This window comes from Myodes glareolus, chromosome 7 (genome assembly GCF_982192425.1).
Source record: "Myodes glareolus chromosome 7, mMyoGla1.1, whole genome shotgun sequence".
In the NCBI taxonomy this organism is placed as follows: Eukaryota; Metazoa; Chordata; class Mammalia; order Rodentia; family Cricetidae; genus Myodes; species Myodes glareolus.
In genome coordinates this window covers 18,400,747-18,423,594 of record NC_142032.1, presented here as the reverse complement: position 1 = coordinate 18,423,594, position 22,848 = coordinate 18,400,747, and the positions used below count along the sequence as shown (strand labels likewise).

The 22,848-nt window shown below is 45.1% G+C and overlaps 1 protein-coding gene across 1 annotated transcript in view; it reads left to right on the top strand.

The window, feature by feature from the left end:
- Entpd7 (ectonucleoside triphosphate diphosphohydrolase 7) overlaps positions 1 to 22,848 on the top strand; it is a 44,368-nt gene that overhangs the window by 16,136 nt on the left and 5,384 nt on the right. The window contains exons 6-12 of the mRNA XM_048452931.3: positions 5,646 to 5,749; positions 8,359 to 8,415; positions 9,056 to 9,189; positions 13,502 to 13,668; positions 16,864 to 17,188; positions 19,610 to 19,695; positions 21,086 to 21,247. Of these exons, the coding sequence (XP_048308888.2) occupies positions 5,646 to 5,749; positions 8,359 to 8,415; positions 9,056 to 9,189; positions 13,502 to 13,668; positions 16,864 to 17,188; positions 19,610 to 19,695; positions 21,086 to 21,247 (1,035 nt within the window). The remainder of the gene's footprint in view (positions 1 to 5,645; positions 5,750 to 8,358; positions 8,416 to 9,055; positions 9,190 to 13,501; positions 13,669 to 16,863; positions 17,189 to 19,609; positions 19,696 to 21,085; positions 21,248 to 22,848) is intronic.

Genomic DNA, 22,848 nt, shown 5'->3' with positions numbered 1-22,848 from the left:
CTCCCAAGTGCTGGGATCAAAGGTGTGCACTACCACCTCAAGAAAGATGCTAGGGCTGAACACAGAGCTTAACTAGGGAGATGCTCTGCCACTAGGACCTCACCCCAGCTACATGTACACTTTTTAAAAATAGGTTTAGAAATTTTATTTTATATGCATGACTGTTTGCCTCCATGTAGGTATGTGCACTACATGCGTGTGGAGCCCACAGATGCTGGAAGAAGGCATTGGGTCCCCTGGAACTAGAGGTTACAGGTAGTTTTGAAAAACAAACCTGGGTCCTGTGCAAGAGCAGCCAGAGTCCTTAACCACAGAGCCAACTTTCCGGTCATCCATATGCACTTTTAAAGTTTTTTTTTCTTTAACACTGTGTGTGTGTGTGTGTGTGTGTGTATGGGTGTGTGTGTGTGTGTGTATGTGTGTGTGTGCATGTGTGTGTATGGGTGTGTGTGTGTGTGTTTGTGTGTGTGTATGTGTGTGTGTGTATGTGTGTGTATGTGTGTGTGTGTGTGTGTGTGTGTGTGTGTATGGGTGTGCTCAATTAGAGGTCAGAGAACAACTTAGAAGAGTTGCTTCTGTTCTCCCAATATGTAGGCTCCAGGGATTGAACTTTGTACCATTTTATATTCCCACTGTCAAGAGTTCTTTTTTTTCCCACATCTCTGCAAATACCTTTTGTTTTTCTGGTAATAGCCACCCCAGCAGATGTAAAGTTGTCTTTCCCGCAGTGCTGGCTTGCAGTTCCCTCGTGCAGACCTCAAGACGCTGTCATACACCAGCCGACCGCTCGTTTGTCTTTAGAGAAATAGGTGATCAATCAGGATGTAGGTTCCGTTCTGTCAAGCCGTGAAGTTTTCTCCTGTGTTTTGAGGACTAAACCCTCGTGAGGTGTGCAGTTTGTAAATACTTCACTAGGAAGCTTGCCTTTTCCTTCAGCTGGTTGTTCCAGAAACTTCTCGGTTTGGTGTGCTCCCACTTGTGGGTTTTGGTTTTGTTGCCTGTGCTTTTGGTGCTATCTCAGTGAGCTCAGTGCCAACGTCGACGTTGGAATTAAGCCTCCAAGAATGACCAGTCTCATAAGCACTGGGCATCCCTTAATAATGGAAATATTCTTCCTTGGTAAATAGCAGTTTGGGTTTCCACACATTTAAATGTTCTCACTTGGTGTTTCTTCAGGCTGCACTACCAGAAACCCTCGCTGTTGATGAGCGCTTTGGTCTGGGTGCGCCGGGCAGTGCAGTGTCCCGCTGCGCTGTTCTCACTGGAGTTCTTGTCTCTCGTAGACTCAGTGAGTGGTTGCTCTCTGGCTTTCTGGTGAGGGGCAGATTATTTTTATAGTCATTTGTTATCATAGGAGGCCTTCTTGCTGTGTGTTTACAAAATTTTATTTTGGTTTTACAAATCATGCTTTAAATGTCAAAGCTATAACCTTACATCATTACAGGAAGTCCTAAAAGTACATACATCAAGCCAAACAAAACTGTCCATTCTGCCTCCCAGCCTTTTTGTTTTGCATTGGTTCCTTTTCTTTGTATATCTATATGTAATTGCTACGAAGTTGGGATCATCCTGTAATTTACATTACATTGTTTATTTTAGACAGGATCTCACTATATAGCCTCAAACTCACAGAGATTCACTTGCCTCTGCTACCCAAGTGCTGAGATTAGTGCTAGGCACATTCCATCATGCCTTTTTGTTTGTTTGTTTGTTTTAGTGTGGTACGAGGGCTGAACCTAGGGCTTTCTTTGTTCATGGTAGGTAAACACTTCTCTAACCAAACTACATTCTCCATTCCTAGAATTTTTCTTTTTTTAGATTTATTATTTTATTTGTATGAATGTTTTGCCTACATGCATGTATATGCATTATATGTGTGCCTAGTGCCCAAGGAGTTGAGAGGAAGGCTTCAGATCCTCTGAGACTGGAGTTGCAGATGGTTGTGAGCCACCATGTGGGTGCTGGGAATTGCACCCAGATCTAAAGCAACAATTGTTCTTAATCACTGAGCCAACCCATCAGCTCCAGAATTTTTGCTTTTTGAAGTAAGTAATATTACCTTTTGTTTGTGAACTTCTGAAACCCTGGGACAAGAACAGGAGGTAAGGGCAGAAGGTGAGGATGCCGGATCACACAGCCTGGGGCCTGCCTGAGGCCCCACAACCTAGGCTGGGGAGGAAACCCAGAATAAAGGTCAAAGTGGCAGAGCCAGCCAGCAGGGCTGGGCAGAAGAACGTGGGTGATGGTTTAGCCACCATATGTGTGTCTAAGGCAAAATAGACAATTCATCTCCTGGCATTGCCCCGCATTGCCTCTGTCACACAAGTATGAGTGTGGAATCTCGGAATGGTAGGCTCTGCTGTGTCCAGCATCTTCCATTTCGCTTCCTACTTTTCTGATTACCTTTCAGTAATGCATATGTCCACTCTGGGCTCAATGAAATCATGACTGCCTCTAAGGCAGTTGCTGATACACATCTGCCTGTTGCTGCAAGAACCTGCGTTGTGTGATTAATGCCTTCCTGTTTCATTGGTATCTGCCACTAGTGCCCATGAGTCATATGGACTGCATTTGAATATGCACTAGGTTGTATTTCTTGCCAACAATCAAGCAGATTTTTTTCTACTTCCTCTTTATTTTATAATGGAAATACCTATAAAATTATATAAAGGTATTTACAGGATCTTATTTCATTTAATTTTTTTTTAAAATTTTGAGGTTATAATATAATTACAGCATTTTTTCTTCTTCCCTTTCCTCCCTCCAAACCCTTCCATATACTATACCTCCCCACTCTCCTTAAAATTCTTGGCCTCTTTTCTCGTTAATTGTTATTGTATACATATATCCATATACATATATGTTCCTAAAAATAACCTGCTCAGTCTGTATAATGTTACCTGTATGTATGTTTTCAGGGCTGACCTGGGGAAGACCACCTCCCCTGCTGCCAGTTTTCATTAGCTGCCTGTGGTTCTTTGATTAGGTTTGAGGCCTCGTGAACTTTCCCCTGTTCCCTTTGGCATGTCCATTGGTGTTTCTGTTGTTCAACTCGTGTTTGGGAAGTCATGTTGGCAAATTTGTTGGTTTGTTTGTTTGTTTTAACTGTAAGAAATTTCAGATATGAAACTTTGGAAGGAGGGAGTGGAGCGGTGCAGGAGACTTCTATGTAACCCGGCTCTGTTGAGGAGCTCTCAAAGTTTCGCCATTGAGTTTAAAGAAAAGAACAATGTTGAGAACGAAAGTTTCATCCCAGTACAGTATATGAGTTTTTTGTTTGTTTGTTTTTGTTTTTTCATTTTATTTCTTTTGAAAACTCGTAAGATTTTCTTTTTATTATTTTTAATTATGTGTGTCTGTGTGGGTATCCACGTGCACACGAGTGCAAGTTCCTGAGGGACCAGAAGGAGCTGGGGCCACGGGTGATTGTGACGCTTGATGTGGGTGCTGGGATCTGAACTCAGGTCCTCTGCAGGAGTTACACGGCAAGTACTCCTAATTCAGAGCCACTCAGAAGCCTGTCCAGTCCGGAGAGATGGATAGCCCCTCCTTACCCCTGTGAACTCTGTAGAACGTTATGATGTGTAACAGCATTTAAAAACGCTGTACCTGAGATTGTATTGGAAAATTAGTTCTTCAAGTATAATTCTGCCCTTTTAAGTGGCAGCAATAGTTTTCACTGAGTCATGTTGACAGTTATCTGACCTGGTAGAATATTCCTATAATGAATAACTTTAGAAACCCAAGACGTGCTGGGGAGAGGCCTCAGCTGAGAAAGTACTTGTTTCCCAGGCATGAGGGCCTGAGTTTGGATCCCCAGCCAGGTGTAGTGGAGCGTGCCTGTAATCCCAGTGCTGGGGCTGCAGGAACAGGAGGGTCCCTGGGGCTGCTGGCCAGCCAGTCTAACCAAACCAGGAAGTTCCAGGTTCACTGAAGAAACCCTGTGTGGAAAAGAATAAGATGGAGGGCTGGAGAGGTGGTTCAGTGATCAAAAGCAGTTGTTGCTCTTGTAGAATACCTGGGTTCAGTTCCTAGCATCCACAAAGTGGTTCACAGACATCTGTAATTCCAGTCTCAGAGAATCTGATGTCATCTTCTGACCTCCATGGGCATCAAGCGTGCATGTGGTACACATACACACATATAGGCAAAATACACATAAAATAAAATGATTAAATCTAACTTTTTTTTTTTTAAAAAAGGGTAGAGATTAGTTGAGGAAGACACCCAATGTCAACTTCTGGCCTCCACATATTTACATGTATACACACACACACACACACACACACACACACACAAATCATGGGAACATTGCAAACATAAAATGACCATTGATCTCATTTTTAACTAACGTTTGCCTTGGATTCATTTTATTATACTTTGCTTTATTTATTTTTACTTCATCTAATAATCCTAGGAAAAACATTTAAAACTTCAGAGGAAAAATACCCACATAGATACTAAGTATCAAATATCACCATTGAAGTGGAAATTCTAATGAACTTTGTATTCTGAACCGCCTCTGGGGTTTTCAAATGATAAGATTTTTATAAAGAAAAAAAGTCAACCCTTGAAACATGGAAAAGTTAATTGTTAGCTCATATAATAGATTATATAAGAGCTGTGGCGATCACTGCCGAGTTGTGAGGTCATGTGAGGCAGGCTGTATTGTGTAAGACCCGAGGGTGAGTTTGTGTCTGTAATTGACATCTTCCTCTCCGAGTTAGAAACAGTGTAGCCAAGAGTGTCTGATAGCTTGGGAATCTGGGCTGTAATTTCCTGTGACTTCCTCATGCTCGCCCAGAGCCATAAAGCCATGTGCTCCTCATGTAACACCCAGTTACTGCATGATTTAAGGTGAAGGGACGCTAGCCAGCCTGAGCATGGAACATGGCTCTGGCAGGCATCGCCCCTCTCCTCCATCCCCCCTGCCTTATAAAAACCATTAGATTCATTTCTAAAACTGGCCCCCAAGGTCTATTCCTTTATTTGGCCTTTCCTCCTCCTGAGACCAAGGTCCAACTATGGAAGTATTGAAGTCCAGCAATCAAAGGCCCCCTTTAGCTCATGTAATTATGAAACACGCCCAGTAACGATGAAGCACTTCACCCTAATGCTGCCTGCTCTCTCCTCAAAGGCAGTTCTTTGTCTCGCTTCTGGGACAGCTGCACCTTTTCCCTCTCCCTTGTTTCCTTCCTCTTCTCCCTTGGCCTCTATCTCCCATCTTTGTCTCTATTGCCTGCCCTTTGTCCCTCTGGGGCAGATCAATCTCCTTTGTGCTGAGATCTTGGTCTCGGAGCTCCTGAGTTGATACTGACCCCTAAATACTGTCTTCGTGTACGAGGCTGTTCTTTCGTTGCAGTTTGAGCCTCTGAAGTCAAATTAGGAACCAAAATGGATAAGCGCTAGGCAAGTGGATGGGGTAGATGGGGAGGCATCATGACAAGACTACATGGGAGGGCAGTTTGTGATAAGAGGTTTTTATTTGTTTTCTTTCAGAGATGGGGGCTCACCATGTTTCCCAGGCTAGCCCTTGGCCCCGAGCTCAAGCCCTCCTTCTGCCACAACTTACTGGGCCGCTTTGGTGCCAGGTGAAAAGATGGTTAATAATTAACTTTGGGATTTTTTTTGTTCTTTTTCTGCAGGCAACAGTTGGCTATCTTGGCTGATTTAGTGAAAGATTTGCCATTGGAGTTTGACTTCCTCTTTTCACAGTCTCAGGCTGAAGTGATCTCTGGGAAGCAGGAAGGTACTGGGCTGGCTGGGTAGCGCCGGGTTGCCTTGGAGATGCTCAGGGTTCAGCTTCCCTAGCAGGTGCTTGGGATTGCTGTGTGCACCGCCTTCCACTTTGCTCTCCGGAATGGTCTTGGCTCAACTGTCCAGTCTACTGGTAGCTCCTCCACTAGTCATCCGGTTCAGATGACTGCTTCTGGAAGTCTCACATTTATATCTGGTTTTAACTTAGCACCATACTTAGTATTTAATGATGTTTCCAAATGGGTCTTTGATTAGTTAATTACACTTTTGCAAACATACAGTTCTAGGAGTTATGTGTAGTTTTCCTAATTTAAACGTGAAAGCAAGTTATTCCATTAAGGTGTGAGGAGACCTTAGTTCAAGGAATGATTAGGCTGAGTTACTTTTCTTCTCTTTTGGGCTTTTCTTTTATTGTAATTGCTATGTGGTGTGACTTCCCACAATACACCACTGCATTGATATTCTCATGTGGCCCAGGGTGCCCAGAATGATCAGTTGTTACCGCTTCTTTCCTGGGTTTGAGGCAAGGTCTCACTGTGTAACCCTTGCTTGTCAAGAACTTGCTGGCTGGCTTAAAACTTAGAGCAATCCTCCTGCCCCTGCTTCCTACTGCAGGGATTACAGGCAAGCACCAACATGGCCAGCCATTTCAATTTCTTTTCTTTTCTTCCTTTCTCTCTCTCCCTTCCTTTTTTTTTCTTTTTTTCTTTTTTGAGTCAGGGTTTCTCTGTGTAACCCTGACTGTCTTAGAACTCACTCTGTAGACCAAGTTAACCTCAAACTCAGAGATTCAGCCTATCCCCCACCCTTTTTTTTTTTTTTTTTTTTTTTTTTGACCAGAGGTGATCATGGGGCTGGAAAGATGGCTCATTTGGTAAAGTACTCACCACACAAGCGTGATGACCTGAGTTACAGCCTTCAGCACTCACATAAAAAACCAGGTGTGGTGACACACACCTGTAATCCCAGAGCTGGAGCGGCAGAGACAAGAATCCATGGAGCTTGCTGACTAACCAGCCTGGTTGAATTGCTGAGAGACCCTGTCTTCAAAACATAAGGTGGAGGGAGACTGAGGAAGACATCTAGTGTCATGTCTGGTCGCCGTGTACACTTAGCTTGCACATGTGCACGTGTGCACACACATATACACACACAGGCACACATACAGAGGCACACACACACAGGCATGCACACCCACACAGGCATGCACACACACATACAGGCACAGGCACACACACAGAGGCACAGGACACACACAGAGGTGCACACACACAGGCACACACATAGACACACACACCACCACCAACAACAACCAGACAAACAAGCAACAGCAAATCAGTCCCCCCTGAACTTCCCCCTGCTGCCTCTGAACCTTTGGAGTCTGTTTTCCCACTCTGAGCTGGAAAGGAGTCAGAAAGTTCCCTCTGTTCACACCTGATTCTTCTTCACCCCAACTGTTTTTGAGTTGAAGCCAAGGGAAAAAAATGAGAGACTTGGTCCAGTTTGGGAACATTTTTCAATTCTTGTCTCTCTGTGTGTCCACTGTTCGCTTCACTTTCAGAGTTCTTACAAAACTGCTGTGTGCATCCCACCCAGACTTACACTTGCATCTGGTGGGGACGCTGGCTGGGCGCATTCCCTGTGTGCGTCCCTCTCGGAGTTATACTTGCTTCATGTGGGGACGCTGGGTGGGCGCATTCCCCCCACTTTTCTCAGAAGTCACAGTTGCAAGACTCACTCTTCTCCCCCAAGTCCTTGGTCATGCTGAACAGGCATCCTCCCAGTAAGCTTCACCCAGACCCCCTCCCATCTCTCAGCAGGGTCTCACTGTGAAGCCTGGGTTGGCCTAGAACAAGCAGTGTAGATCAGGCTAGCCTCGAATTTATAGAAATCCACCTGCCTCTGCCTCCTGAGTGCTGGGGTTAGAGATGTATGGCACCATGCCTGACTCTTGATACAGTTTTAAACATTTTATTTGAAGAGGTTTTTTTGTCTTGTTTTGTTTTGTTTTTACAATTAGGTCCTAGTCTTCATAGAATTATTAGAAGTTACAAATGATTGCAGAAAGAATGAAAATCACACGAGAAAAGATGTGATGGGGATACAGGTAGCTAACATGCATGAGCCCAGCACTATTTGAGATGGGAGTGGGAAGCAGTGTGCTAGATGAAGAGAGGAGGGGAGAGAGGGAGAGAGAGAGAGAGAGAGAGAGAGAGAGAGAGAGAGAGAGAGAGAGAGAGAGAGAAGATTTAAGGTTCATGCACCAGGAGCATGGAGTGAACGGGGACTGGAGAGGTGGCTCAGCAGCTAAGAGCACCGGCTAGTCTTCCAGAGGACCTGGGTTCAGTTCTCAGCACCCACATGGCAGCTCACAACTGTCTGTAACTCTGGTTCCAGGAGATCTGACACTCTCACACAGACATACATGCAGACAAAACAGCAATGCACATTAAATAAAAACAAATTTTAAAGAGTATGGAGTAGAATATTATGGTTCTTTTTATTTTCCCAAGAAAGGAGAAAAAGGGTGCCCTTGAAGTGGGGGGTGGATATGGTCCAGCAGTAGAGAATTATAGAGAGGCCTTTCCATTTCTCCCTTAGGAGTTTACGCATGGATTGGAATCAACTTTGTTCTGGGACGATTTGACCATGAAGATGGTAAGTCCGTTCCGCCGTGTGATGTTCTTCAGGGCTGCAGCTTCTCTCCAGGCTCTCAGTAGTGTGTCTGTGCTTGCTGGGAGCTGTTCTTCCTTGTAGTCTTTATGGGAAGCTTCAAATGTCTGTTAGAGAAGAAGTAACAAAATGAACGTGGGCAAACCCCTCACCCAGTCTCAACCCTTCGAATAGTTTGCTCTTTTTTGTGTCTACGCTTGTTCCAAAGAACACATTTTTTTCAAAAGTCCTCCACTGTTGTTATTGTTTGAACATTATTTATTGCGTGTGTATGAGGGTGGGCACGCACACGCCATGGTGCAGATGTGGAGGACAACACGCTAGAGTTGGTTCTCTCCTATCCCTGTGGATATATAGTTGAAGTATTACATTTAAGTCATTTGAAAGAATTATTCTCTGTATAATGTACACTTAATAGATGAATTTATTTTAGTTGCTTTTATTAGATAAGCCATCTTGCTGGCCTGGCAAATTTCTTCTTTTCTTTTTTTTTCTTTTTTCTTTTTATTTTTGCAGAGGGCAGGGGTGTAGGTGGGGTAGCGGTGTTGGGGGGAGGGGTTGGGGTGTGTTTTCCTTTGGACTTGGTTTTTGTGTTTGATTATTTGAATCCTGTCACTGGTTTCAGAGTCAGATGCTGACACTTCCCTGGACTCAGCAGCAGGACGCAGGAGGACAGTGGGGATACTGGACATGGGAGGAGCTTCTCTCCAAATTGCCTATGAAGTCCCTACCTCAACCTCTGTCCTTCCTCCCAAACAGGTATTTTGCCTTGTGTGGAAGTTCAGTTAGAAATCCCAGTGCCAGTGTAGGGAGATCAGTGTTTAAAGCTGTACGCTGGGAGCCAGAGTCCTGGATCCGGTCAGACAGTTGCTAGCTTCTGTTATCTTCTTTTCCTTTTTTCCCATGAAGATGTGGGTCTCACTGTGTGACCCTGGCTGGCCTTGAACTCACAGGGATCTGCCTGCCTTTGCCTCATTAAAGACCTGTGCCTGCCACCACCCTGGCACTAGCTTGCATTATCTTGAGCAGGTTACCTCCCTGGTCCTGAGTGTCCACAAGGTATAATAGTATCTCTCTTACAAAGCTGCCAGGATATCAGAATGTCAAGTGCTTAGCAAGTGGCCCACTTATGATAAGTGCTTGCTACATTTTAGCAGTGATAATTAATACTATGTATCTTCGGGGGTTTCCTGAAGAGTAAATACACAGGTCAGTCTTGGATACCGTTCATACATACGCCTTTTATCCCAGTACTCAGGAGGCAGAGGCATATGGATCTCTATGAGTTCGAGGCCAATCTGGTCTACAAGAGCTAGTTCCAGGATAGGCTCCAAAGCTACAGAGAAATCCTGTCTCAGGAAAGAAAACAAAAACAAAAGCCAAAGACTTAGGCATATTACTGACTAGCTCTCACAATTTAATTAATCCATTTCTACTAATCTGTGTATTGCCATATGCCAGTGATGTCCTGGCATGTTACTTCTTTGGTGACTACATGGCATCTCCCTGACTCTGCCTTCTTTCTCTCCATATCTTTGGATTTCCTGCGTGGCTCTATTCTGGCTGGCCATTGGCCGAAACAACTTTCTTCATCAATCAGTGAAAGAAACACATATTGACAGCAAATGGAAGGACATCCTACATTGCTTGCCTGTGAGACTGAGTCAGCAGGCTCCAGGGGTCCTTCTTCCACTCTTCCCCAAGACTGGGATTACAGGCGTGTGCTGCCACTGTGTATGTGTGTGTGTGGTGTGGGCGCCTGTGTATGCGGAGTGAGTGTGAGACCTAAGACTGACAGTACATATCTACTTTTTTGTGTGAGCGATAGGGCTCAAACTCAAGCCCTCATTCTATTCGTGGTACTTTACTGAGTCCTGGCCCCTAAAGGATGCATTTTGATGCTAGCTTTTGGTTTCCTTGTTGTGGCACTGTGGAGTAATCTCAGGGCCCTGCATGTGCTAGGCAAGTGCTGTACCAGTGGGTTCATCTCCAGCCAAGAATGTATTTTTAGGGAGATGATTCATTAGCGAGAGAAAAGAGAAGCAGCCCTTTTTAAACATGCAGTGTGCACAAGAAATAGAACATGCTAGTTCCATTGCCTCCAGAAGTCAGTGAGTCAGAAGTGTCAGGCAGATGACAGCAGTCCTATAATATGATCTAAATGGTAGTTCTCAACCTGTACGTTGCAACCCCTTTGGGGGTTTGAACAACCCTTTCCTAGGGGCCAAATATCAAATACCCTGCATATCAGGTGTTTATGTTACAATTCATAACAGCAAAATTACTTATGAAATAGCAATGAAAATAATTTTATGGTTGGGGGGTCACCACAGTATGAAGGACTATATTAAAGGGTCGCAGCATTAGGAAGGTTGAGAAGCACTGATCTAAATGATGGTTTCTCACCCTTGGTGCTGTTGTTTGGGGCTGAATAGTTGTGTGTGGCTGGGTATACTGTGATGTTTAGCATTGCCCGTGGTTGAGGCCCCCTTGCCTCAACAGCTGGGAGGAGACAGGGACCAGCAGGTCAGCCCTACTTGTGAAAGCTTGAGCCGGAACCATGCTGCCTTCGTGGAAGGTGAGCTGCTTACCTGGGCACAGGATCAGAGTAAAGCTGAGCAGAGACTGTCCCCCACTGTCACAGTGTGCAGAGGAACAGAGAAGGCAGCAGACTGGAATGTCTAAGGAGTGCTCAGTGATCTGTCCACCCTAGGAGCTTCAGGGGAGGTTCTGGGGAGAGAGGATGGAATTGGATCATGAGGAGTCTTGAGTGTTGTTGGAGGGGGCTTGGTTTTCAGTTCTGTCACTTGTAAGGACCCAGCCAAAGCGAGGCAGTCACATGAGCCTCAGTTCCACAGTCAGACAAACTCGAAGGCCTCCCAGCTGCTGGTCTGGTTTTTTTTTTTGTTTGTTTGTTTTTTAAGATAATTTTGGTGTGAGTAGAAAAGAGAAATGTAGGTGAGAAGAGTCTTGAGTGAGGAGTTGCAAGGTCAGAGTAGACAGTGGAGATGGAATTGGAGGGAAGGGCACACATTTCAGCAAATATTTAGAGCAAAAATCTAGTTATATTTAGGTGAGTGTACCAGTATGGTGTTATGAGATCTGCAGAAGTCCTGATGGTCCAGGCTGGGGAACTAGGAAGACGAAGATTCCAGCGGAGAGAGAAGGCAGGGGAAGGGCAGGCAGTAGTGTGATCCTGAGCCAGGGTCAGAATGAATAGTAGGGTCCTGAGCCATAGTCAGAGCTGACAGTGGGGTACTGAGAAGGGGTCAGAACAAACAGTGGGGTCCTGAGCCGGGGTCAGAGCATCTTTTTGGTCTTCTAGTTCTGAAGTCCTAAGGCTTAGTGAGCTAAAATGAATTCACATTTGTGGTCTTTGAGTGTTAGGTCTTAAATGACTTGTGTGGACAGATTTAGAAAGCAGCAGCGGAAGTACTTCCAAGCACCAAATTAGATGCAGACACAGCAGTATAGTGAAATCAAAGATGGATGCTAGCATTTGGTTAAAAAGCAAAGACCATACAGCATCGCTTGGAATTCAGAACGTTTCAGCACTGCCAAAATCAGTTGTCTCCCATTGTCCAGTCCTCCATTGCTTTCTCTCATCTAGGGATCTGCCTCTTCTGGACTTTGCATATAATGAAATCATGCAGTATGACTCTTAGAAAAACGTTCCCAAGGTAATCGATGTTGTGGTGTGTACCAGTTCATTGCTGGTTTTGGTGGCTAAGTCCACCTTTTGTTCATTCATTCATCACTGGATGCATAAGCTGAGCAGCTTCCACACTGAGGGATTATGGACGGCAGCGCTGGGAACATTCATGAACACACTTTTGTGTAGACATAAGTTGTTAGGTCTCCTGGGTATAAATCGAGGAGTAGAGTTGCTAGGTGCAGTAATATGTTCATAAATTAAAAATCCCACAGTCCAAATAGTTATTTCCATTTTGCAATCATACACATTAAAAGATTACACAAGAAACACATTGGGATGGTGATTCAGAGCAGGGTAGGGATAGACCGGATGTGAGAATGAGCAGGAGCAATTAGACCAGAGGAAGGGCTTTGCTATGGGTTAGAGTTTGGAGATATAGGTTAATCTCTACCTTTAAAGTTCAAAACCAAAGTCAAGGCCAGGTGTTGGTGGTGCACCCCTTTAATCCCCGTACTTGGGAAGCAGAGGCAGGTGAATCTCTGTGAGTTTGAGACCAGCCTGGACTACAGAGTGAATGTTAGACCAACCATGGCTACACAGTGAGACCCTGCTTGAAACAAAAAAACAAAAACCAAAAACACTCAAACAGCAAAACCTCCCTTATTTTGAAGATAAAACTGAATTTGCCAATGCCCAAGCCTGTCAGAGGACATGGAAAAGCTTTTGAATAACTCTAGACAAGGTCATGGAATAGATCTCACAACGATCCTTTCTTTGGTAAAGGATTTTTTTTTCTAATTATGAAAATAGTACACTTCCATTGTAGAGAACTGGAAAATACAGATGTCCGTACCAGGAAATGGTGTCAACTATAATGAACCCACTTCCCCTGTGTCAGCTGCTTCTCGTGACTGTTACAAAATGCCCAACAAAACCACTTAAGAGGAAAGGTCATTTTGGCTTACATTTTGAGGGGAAACAGTCCGTCATGGTGGGGGAGGCGTGGCCTGAGTGAGGCAGCTGGTCACATGGCATCTGTAGTCAGGAAGCAGAGAGAGACTGCAGGTGCCCAACTTTCTTTCTGTCTTCATTCGGTCAAGACCGCAACCCATGAAATTGTACTGCCCACGTTCAGGATGGATCCTCTCTCTTCAGTTAAACCTCTTGGGAAATGACCTCACAGACACACACAGGGACTTGCCCTGAGTTCATATTGTCTTTGGATTTGTGGTCCTCCTGCCTCGGCTGTGTGGGTGCTGGAGTTACAGGAGCGTATCACTGTGCGTGGCCGTGAGATTGGAAGGCCATTTTAAAGAGTAGTCTTAGAAATGGAGCTTGGTGGATTCACAATGCTGCTGCTTTCTAGAAAGGAACTGAACCCCCCCCCCTTTCTTTTCTCTCGATGTTGTGTGACAGGAAGAAGCAGCTAAGATCCTGTTGGCTGAGTTCAACCTGGGCTGTGACGTGCAGCACACGGAGCATGTGTACAGGGTTTACGTCACCACCTTTCTGGGCTTTGGAGGCAACTTTGCCCGGCAGCGCTATGAAGACCTTGTGCTGAATGAAACGCTTAACAGAAACAGGTACGTTTGACACGGAATCCTCACTTCTACCAGACTGCAGATGTGAGGGGAAAATGGTGACATTCAGCTACAGCGGCTAAGTTTGCCTCTTCCTTTCCCGCCACATCTCTAGGGACCCGGTTCAGCCCCTGCTTTGCAAGGGTACACTCTGTTGTTTAGTGGTATGGCTGGCGAAAATGTCCATCTTTTGTGTTATTTTGCTGTATCCACAGCCATAGCTGACATCAGGAGAAGTTTGTAGCTAGGAGAAGTGGATTATCTCCTCTCGTGTGAGAGTTGGGTTTGCTCATGCATATTAAATTTAACAAGTGCAGAAAGTTAAAATGCCTTTAAAATAGTGTTTGAGTCCTGCATAGCCAGTTTGACATCCAGAACTGCAAAGATCACTGATTCTTTAAAAGGGTTTGTTTTATTGTTTTATTGTTATTTATGTGTACATGTGTTTGCATATGTGCAGGTAACTGTAGACATCAGAAGAGGGCATTGGATTCCCAGGAGCTAGAGTTATGGTTGGCTGTGAGCCGCCTCATATGGGTGCAGGGTCTTGGGTCCTCTCCAGAAGCAGGAAGCACTCTTAACAGCTGAACCACTATTCAGCCCCGAGATCACTGGTTTCTCATTTGAATACCTTCAGGCCATAATGAACAGCTATGAATTATTCTTATTTGTTTGTTTTGATTATTTAAAGTTATTTATCATTGTGCGTACTGTAGATACAATAAACAAAGGCTCTTTTCATCAAACAATTATATCCATTGGTTTCACAAGAAAAACTAAGCTAAAGATGCATTACCCACCTGTAATGATTTCTCCGCAGCAGCTGTCTCAGATTTAGGGAATGCTGAATGCTGTCTCATCAGCCTTCTTGATTGTTGAAGCCTCCATCACTAGGAGTTGATGGAGCTTTGGGGACCAGGTGTTCTGGGTGACTGCATGAACATCCCACAGAGGGTTTTTGTTTGTCAGTACAAGCTGACTTACCGGGGCACTCATTGCTCCTCCCCGTGCTGTGATAACTGGAGATCCCTGGCTCGGAAAGCTTCGTGTTGGATTCAGTTCATTCCTGCTTCATTAACTGCTGTGCTTCCCTTCTCTGTTGGTTGCCCTGTGCTCCTCTCATCACTCTTGCCGGACGGCATCCATCCATTGCCTTGGTACTTTCTAGGCAAGCTCAGAAGTTGCCTACGTTTGTAAACAGAGACTGCTCATTTGTTTCCTAGCTACTATGGCCTGAATAATCACACAGAAACTATATTAATTACTAAGCCAATAGCTTAGGCATTTTCCTAGCTAGTTCTTACATCTTCAATTAACCCATTTCTATTAATCCATGTATCACGACATGGGTGTTGCCTACCGGTAAGGTTCCAGCGTCTCTCACCTTTGGCAGCTACATGGTGTCTCCTTGACTCTGCCTACTCTCTCTCTATATATCTCTGTTCAGATTTCTCACTTGGCTTTGCTCTACTAAACCATTGGTCAAAACAACTTTATTCAACAACCAATAAAAGTATCACATATACAGAAGGACATCCCACATCAGCCAACTTTAAGGATTGTTTAGGTGGCTCCCATAGCTGCCAGTCTACCAGACAGACCTATCCTCCCGGGACAGTTCTCGCTAATAGTCAGATTCCATTTATTCCCGGACATTCTGTTGCATTACCCTTTCCCGAATCCTCCTTCAGTTTCTAATTGTTCTTGCATCTTCACCCAGCAAAGTCCACTCGTTCACAGCTGCCTGTTTAGGAACTGATAATTAATGAACAACTAATGCAGGTACCAGTGGTCACCATGTGCTTTCTACCTTTGGACACATTTGCATATCAATCTTCTTAGTAACGAGAATACGATTGCTAGGCAAGTATAGGCTAGAGAAGTAGAGCTGTGGCCATGGAAGGAGTCAAGTCTTGTCCCCCCTCCCATTTAGCAGCCGAGGGATTTGTGATCCCAGGAGGCTGGCTGGCCCAGCACCACTCACTCCAGGCCAGATGTTGCCACTGTATCACTGCCATGGTTCCCTCTTCAGGACGCTCTCCTCTCTGAGTTCTTCCCTCTTTTGTCTCTTCCCAGTTGTGTGTGTTTGTGTATTTTTGTGTGTATAAGATACATGTATGCACATGTGTGTGCACACGTTGATATGTGTGAATGTGGGCATGTGTTTGCCATGGGACACTTGGGGCCTTGGATCCGTCTTCCCCTTCTCCTTGTTTGAGAGCAGGGTCTCTTGTCCACTGTCACCGCTCTAGCAACAGTGGAACCTGGGAGAACGGAGTAGATCAGTGAAGCGACTAAAGTCTCAGGCACCAGTCAACTTATTCAGAGCCTCAGGCAGTTTATACTCTGAGGGTTAAGAAAGGTCCCATGAGTTCAAGCTGTATACAGTCACGAGGACAAGCCACACATGACAAAAACATGCTTTCCCATGGAGGCATATAAAGGATAATTTAAACACTTGATTGAATACCATCAGCAAGCAATGACGAGTAGTCTGAAGTAATCACACACCTATCTGCTGCGCCTGAGAGGAGCATAAAAGGACATCCCAAGAACAGATCTGTGTTTTTAGGAAACTAAGGACACAAGACTGTTGGAGTGTTTTCACAAGCACTCAGAATTCTCCTTACATGAATCCATTCCTGGACTGTGTTCCGACAGCCCTGACAGTCCACTGCTGTGCACACCAGGCTCGCTGGCCCTTTAGCTTCCAGGGAGTTTTCTGTCTGCCTCCTCTCTCCCTGCAAGGCACTGGGACTACAGTCACACGCCACCTCATCTGGCTGTTCCACGGGTTCCGAGGATTCAAACTCACATTCTCATACTTGTGCAGGGAGTGCTTTACCCACTGAGCCCTCTCTCCAGCCCCCAGCTGTGTGTTAAACAGGAATCCCTTGCACTTTTCCGAGGTTTATGGGAAGGCAGGCAGAGGGAGAACAGCAGATTCACAGCTCCTGTGTGACTCTGCGCTGGGAATACACGATAATGAGAGGCCGAGTGAATTCCATCACTGGTACACTGCTCCCTGGTTTCTAAACTTCAATTAAACATGCATGTGCTGCTGCCACCTAGAAATACTCCACTCAGCCCTTGTTGCCCGTTTGTCATTGAAAATCAGAAGGTGCTTTTGAAGTGAGCTTAGTTCTCAGAAGAGGTCAGGGCCAGCCCCCTCATGTTCTGCTTTTGTTGTTGTGACAGACTGCTGGGCCAGAAGACAGGCCTGAGTCCTGACAACCCATTTCTGGACCCCTGCCTGCCTGTGGGACTCACAGATGTGGTGGAGAGGAACAGCCAGGTCCTGCATGTCCGAGGAAAGGGTGACTGGACCACTTGTAGGGCAATGCTGAGCCCCCTGCTGGCCCGCTCCAACACCAGCCAGGCCTCGCTGAATGGCATCTACCAGTCACCGATTGACTTCAACAACAGCGAGTTCTACGGTTTCTCTGAGTTCTTTTACTGTACAGAGGATGTGTTGCGTATCGGTGGCCGCTACCACGGGCCAACATTTGCCAAGGCTGCTCAGGTAACTCATTAATACTCAAGATGACTCATGCTGGCAGCTGCCATTTAGTGGATGCTGGGCTTTGTGCTAGGCAGTGTACATGAGGGCTTTGTGTGCATGATCTCACTTGAGTCCTTCTAAGGGCCAGGAACCCTCATTTTATAGAGAAGAAAATGACCTCAGAGGTTAAGGGACCATCTCTGTTAAACTGCCCTTGATAGGATGTGTTTAGGTTTCCATGAGTGTATGTATTTTCACCGAGGGATAAAATTGTTCTAATGGTAAATAGTTAGCGTTTTTTCCAACTCCCCCGATGTTTGTGGCTCCGACGTGTCGTTTCACATGTTTCCCCTTTGCTAGGTGTCTGACTCACATGGTGCTCTTGGTGGACAGGTCTGTTTTTCTTCTCTTGGTTTGAGCCAGAGTCAGGACTGCAAAGATGGATAAGTGGCTAAGCAACTGTTGCTCTTCCAGAGGACCAGTGTTCAGTTCCCAGCATTCAGTTTAGGTTTCCCCACTTAGTTCTGTTCTACCCTATCAGGCCAGGCCAGTTTCTTTATTAACCAATGGTATTCACAGCATACAGAGGGAAATCCCAAATCAGGTAGCTCACAACGAACTGCTGTAAAAATCCAGCTCCAGGGCTCTGGTAATGTTTTTTGGTCACCTTGGGCACCCACATACTCGTGGCACACATAACCCCCCTTGCATACATACACATATACACTCAAAAAAATCTTTTAGAGGCCAGAATGGTCTGATATAAGGTTGATATAAGGTGTTGTGAACCCCAGTGATGGTAGAAATGTTTTAAGCGAAAGAGTAAAAATTCACTTTGCACATATATAGAGCTTACACACTTACAGGCTCACACCTTTAGTTACCAGCACAACTAGAAATCTGACCAGTTCTCTGTAGCCCCTGCCTCAGTTTGGAGTCTGTGTCAGTTAAGTTGGTTGTTGTTTCTCATTTTATTTTGTTTATTTATTTTTTGGTTTTGTTAATTGTTTTTGAGACAGTCTCACTATGTTGCCCTGGCTAGCCTGGAACTTGCTACAGAAACCAAGCTGGCCTCCCTACTTCTGTCTCTCAAATGTTGGGATGAAAGGAGTATGTTATCACACCTGGTTTTGTTAGTCAATTAAAAAAATCACTAAAAAAAGAAGCAAATAAATAAGAATTAAAAATAAAAAGATCACTTTAGCAAAATACTTACAGTGTTCAACTTAAAGAACAAAGATTTGTTTTGTCCTACAGTTTAATAGGTTCCAGTCCACGGTCAACTGCCTCCTTGCTTTGAGCATAACATGGTGGTAATACATGGCAGAGCCAAACAGTTTACATCATGAGAGTGGGAGTAAAGAGTGTAGCCGGAGCTGGGGTCCCATAATGTCCTGTAAAGGGCTGCCCCTAATGAAGGACTGTCCCACTATGTCCCAACAGTGCCACCCAGGGGCCCAAGTCTCTAATGCATGAGTCTTAGGGAACATTCTAGATTCAGCAAATCATGCCTTTGATTTTTGTGTAATTGTGATCTCTCTGAGAGACAGAGATGGAAAGAATGTCTCCTCTTACATTTTTTGGGCTTTCTTCTTGTTTCTAGTTCCCTAAGGTTGTTTTGAGGTATACTTCCAGCAGACTGGCATCTGCAGTTTCTGCTGTTGCACCCCCAGAGGCAATCCTGGGAGTACTGAGGAGCTCCTGCTTCATGCTGCTCCTCCAGCTTTAGGGACCCCTTCTTCCTTACCTCCTCGAGAGCTCCCTGACTGGCCTGACTTGGGTCCTTTTCTTGTCACGAAGATTCCTCAGATTCCGTTGCTTTGAAAACAGAGGGCTCAAATGATTGCTTAGCCAAGTTGCTAGTTGACTTAGGAAGTTTTCTGAGGTAAAAGAGATTGTTCCCTTGATTTTTTAAAATTCCAGCGCAAATGTTGTCTTCCCACCTTCCCTAGATATGCTTGCTATCCACAGTTCCCACCCTCCTCATATTACCCTTGCTTTTCCTGCTTTGTTTTCCACTCAGCACCGTGCCATCCTGCACACTCTGTGATACCCTTTTCTTTATTCTCTTACCAACTGAAAACAGTTCTTTGAGAGGTGTGACCCCCAGGCAGGCTGATGATGGCTGCTCCCCATGCCCATATGAATTTTCACAGATTGGGCGGCAGCTAGCTCCCTGGCTCTTGATATTATTCTTACTTCTAACCCTCGGGCTCTCTGACGCCTAAGAGGCTCAGGAGCCAGCTTGGGCTGTTTTGTATTAGAAGTGGAAGCAATGAGAGTAGAGGAGGCATGGCGTGGTGTCCAGTGGTCCAGTGTGCCGCTTGTCTTCCTTGGTGAGATAGTAGCTCCGCGTACCTGGACATGGAGCAGCTGTGCCGTGGGGAGTTGGAGAATTCGCTTGTGGTTTATGTCACACTGTTTTCTCCGTGCCCATTCCAGGACTACTGTGGCATGGCATGGCCAGTGCTCGCACAGAGATTCAAGAATGGCCTCTTTTCTCCACACGCAGATGAGCATCGGCTCAAGTAAGTAACTTTCCTGTCTACTTCAGATACGGCCTTAAAACGTGGGAGACAGATTATAATGGAGAACTATCGAACAGTACAAATCGGATTTTAGGCTGAAGGAGAATTGGATTATTTCAGATTTTGGTTTTCTGGAGAATTGGGACCAAATAGTGAGCCCCTTTCTGCAGCAGAAAACCAGTAGTTACCAAAGGACACTCCCTCCAAGTGACAAGTGTCAAGAGTGGCCTTCTGTATTTTAAATATTTTATTATAGAAAATTAGCTGAAAAGTAGTGCCTTAGGGTTTCTGTTGCTGTGAAGAGACACTATTACCTTGGCAACTCTTTTTTGTTTTGTTTTGCTTTTGTTTTTTGAGACAGGGTTTCTCTGCATAACAGCTCTGGCTGTTATGTTATCCTGGAACTCTCTTTCTGTAGACCAGACTGGCCTTGAACTCACTGAGATCCACCTGACTCTGCCTCCCAAATGCTGGGATTAAAGGCGTGCCATGGCAACTCTTATAAAGGAAAACATATAATTTTGGTGGCTGGCTTACAGTTGGGCTGGCTTACAGTTGGGCTTAGTCCATTCTCATCATGGCGGGAATGGAGGCAGGATGCAGGCAGACATACTGCTAGAGAAGGAGCTGATTGTTCTTACATCGTGACTCACACGCAACAGGAAGTGGTCTAAGCTTGAGCATTTATGAGACCTCAAAGCCTAACTTCATAGTGACACACTTCCTCTGCCAAGACCACACCCACTCCAACAATGCCCTACCTAGTAGTGCCACTGCCATTTTCTTTCAAACCAGCACAGGTAGAAAGAATAAAAATGTAACTTACCTAGCTTCAACATTTTCTTCAAGGACTCATGATCCTCCCATTTGTAAATGTTCACTTTGAAAAATTCAAAGGTGCCAGGCATGGTGATGCATGCCTTTAATCCCAGAACTCAGGAGGCAGAGGCAGGCAGATCTCTGAGTTTGAGGCCAACCTGCTCTACAGAGTGAGTTCCAGGATGACCAGGGCTACAAAGAGAAAACAAAACCAAACATGAAATAGCACAATGAACCCCTGCATATCTGTCACCAGCTTCCCGAATGACCATAACTTCTGCCAGTCTGGTTTTTCATTTATGTAAATCACAGGTGTTGTACAAATACATCATAGTTATTTCAGGATGTTCTCTGAGGACAAGAATCTTGAAACTCAAAGCAGGAGAAAACCACAGCCACAGCCTCAACTTTGCCTGTCCCTAGAGGGGAGAAGGCAAAGCAAGGAGAGGCTAGTTGCTCGTCGCTTGACCTGCGACAGAAGCAGGAGTCCCTACAAAGGAATGCGTTACAGTTATCTTTTTCTTCTTATTTTTTAAAACATATTTTTAAAAGCTTCCTTCTCACTACTCAGGTATCAATGTTTTAAGTCAGCTTGGATGTACGAAGTCCTGCACGAAGGGTTCCACTTCCCCTACGACTATCCAAACCTGCAGACAGCACAGCTGGTGTATGACCGAGAGGTGCAGTGGACCCTGGGAGCCATTTTATATAAAACCCGATTCCTGCCACTCAGGTAAAGTCAGACTCACCAACCTGGTCCCTTGACCTCAGAGGATGTTAGGTCGATGCCTCAGAATAGATCTTGCCAGTGAACCCCTCACCTCCTCCACCCTCCAGAGACTCCCGCTGTTCCTTCCATCTGAGCCACAGTCAGTATGCTGAGACAGAAAGGTTGAGATGAACTGGTCTGGACTCTCTTCCTCGCCTTTGCCAGCTTTATTTGTCCTCCAAGGGATCACTCTATGGTTGGGCTCATACTAAATGCTTCTAGGATGCGCACTGAGGGCCTAAGTGTGAGCCTTAAGTTAGTCTGGAAAACATATTTGACAAGGACTTGAAGGAGGCTATGTGGGCAAAGCACTCTTTCCTCATGGGTAGAATCATTCAAGAAACGCTGTCACTGACCTGGCACAGTTTGTGGTGGCCCTAGCATTAGAAAAAGGGCCCGACATGGTTTTAAGATGGTTATTTTTATCCAGTTGTGGGCTCCCATGACTTGCCGCTATGTGCTATAAGATATTTGGGACAGGTTTTAGGTCCTCTTTTCTAGGACAGGTTCAGATAAAATAAGATCTACCTTTACTCTCTTGTGCCTGATCCTCCAAACTCTGTGATCAGGAAGCAGACAGGGGACAGGTGTGAGGGAAGTGGGCCGTGTGGCTCCGAGGAACCAGACAGTGTGCACCAACTAAAGTACTGATTCCTGTCACACACAGGTGTCCCAACATTTGCCAGTTCTCATTTGTCCAGAGAAATCAGAAATCCGTATTTTATATAAAATCTTTCCATTTGAAAAATTACATTAAAAAACATTGCATGAAATGTAAATCTAATTAGGGGTAAACCGGAGTGAAAACCTGGAAGACCAGAGAATGGGAGCAGCCGCCAACTGCTTCCTTCCCCTCTCCCTTTCTCCATCCCTTCCGCCAAGATCCTGTCTCCACCCTTCCTAATTACTCTCTGTCTCCACCTCCTAATTGCTGGGATTAAAGGCGAGAGCTGCCACCGCCCAGCTTCAGTGGTTAACTAGCGGCTAGTTCTGCCCTCTGTCAGAACACAAACTACCACAATAACTGCAGGTCATACAAACTAAATGGATCTAGTACCCGAATGATGCAAGAGTGACATCCTAGCCAGGCCAGTAGACCGGTGCTCTTCCGTTTATATAAGGCTGTTTTTCCAGGTCATACTATAGCTGGTCAGGCCACAACTGCCTTCATGCATAGAATGCTAGACCCTAAGAAATATTGCACCTTTTTTTTTTTTTAAAGATGTAGACATATTCAATTTGTCTTGTTTGGAGTCAAGGGATACTCTATTCTTAGTACTGTATTTACAAACTATATTTTAAGATTTATGTTACAGTCTGGTGTAGTGGTGCACACTTTAAATCCAGCATTCAAGAGGCAGAGGCAGGTGGATCTCTGTGAGTTGGAGGCCAGTCTGATCTACAATAATGAATTCCAGGATAGCTAGGGCTACAATGACCCTGTTTCAAAAAACAACAACAAAAGATTTAGTTTGCAGGTGACCAGTTTTGTCTGTTTTTTTAAAACTTAGTTTTATTGGCCTTTTGAGTTTGTCTCCACGTTCTGCAGCATCCGGCCCGAGGGA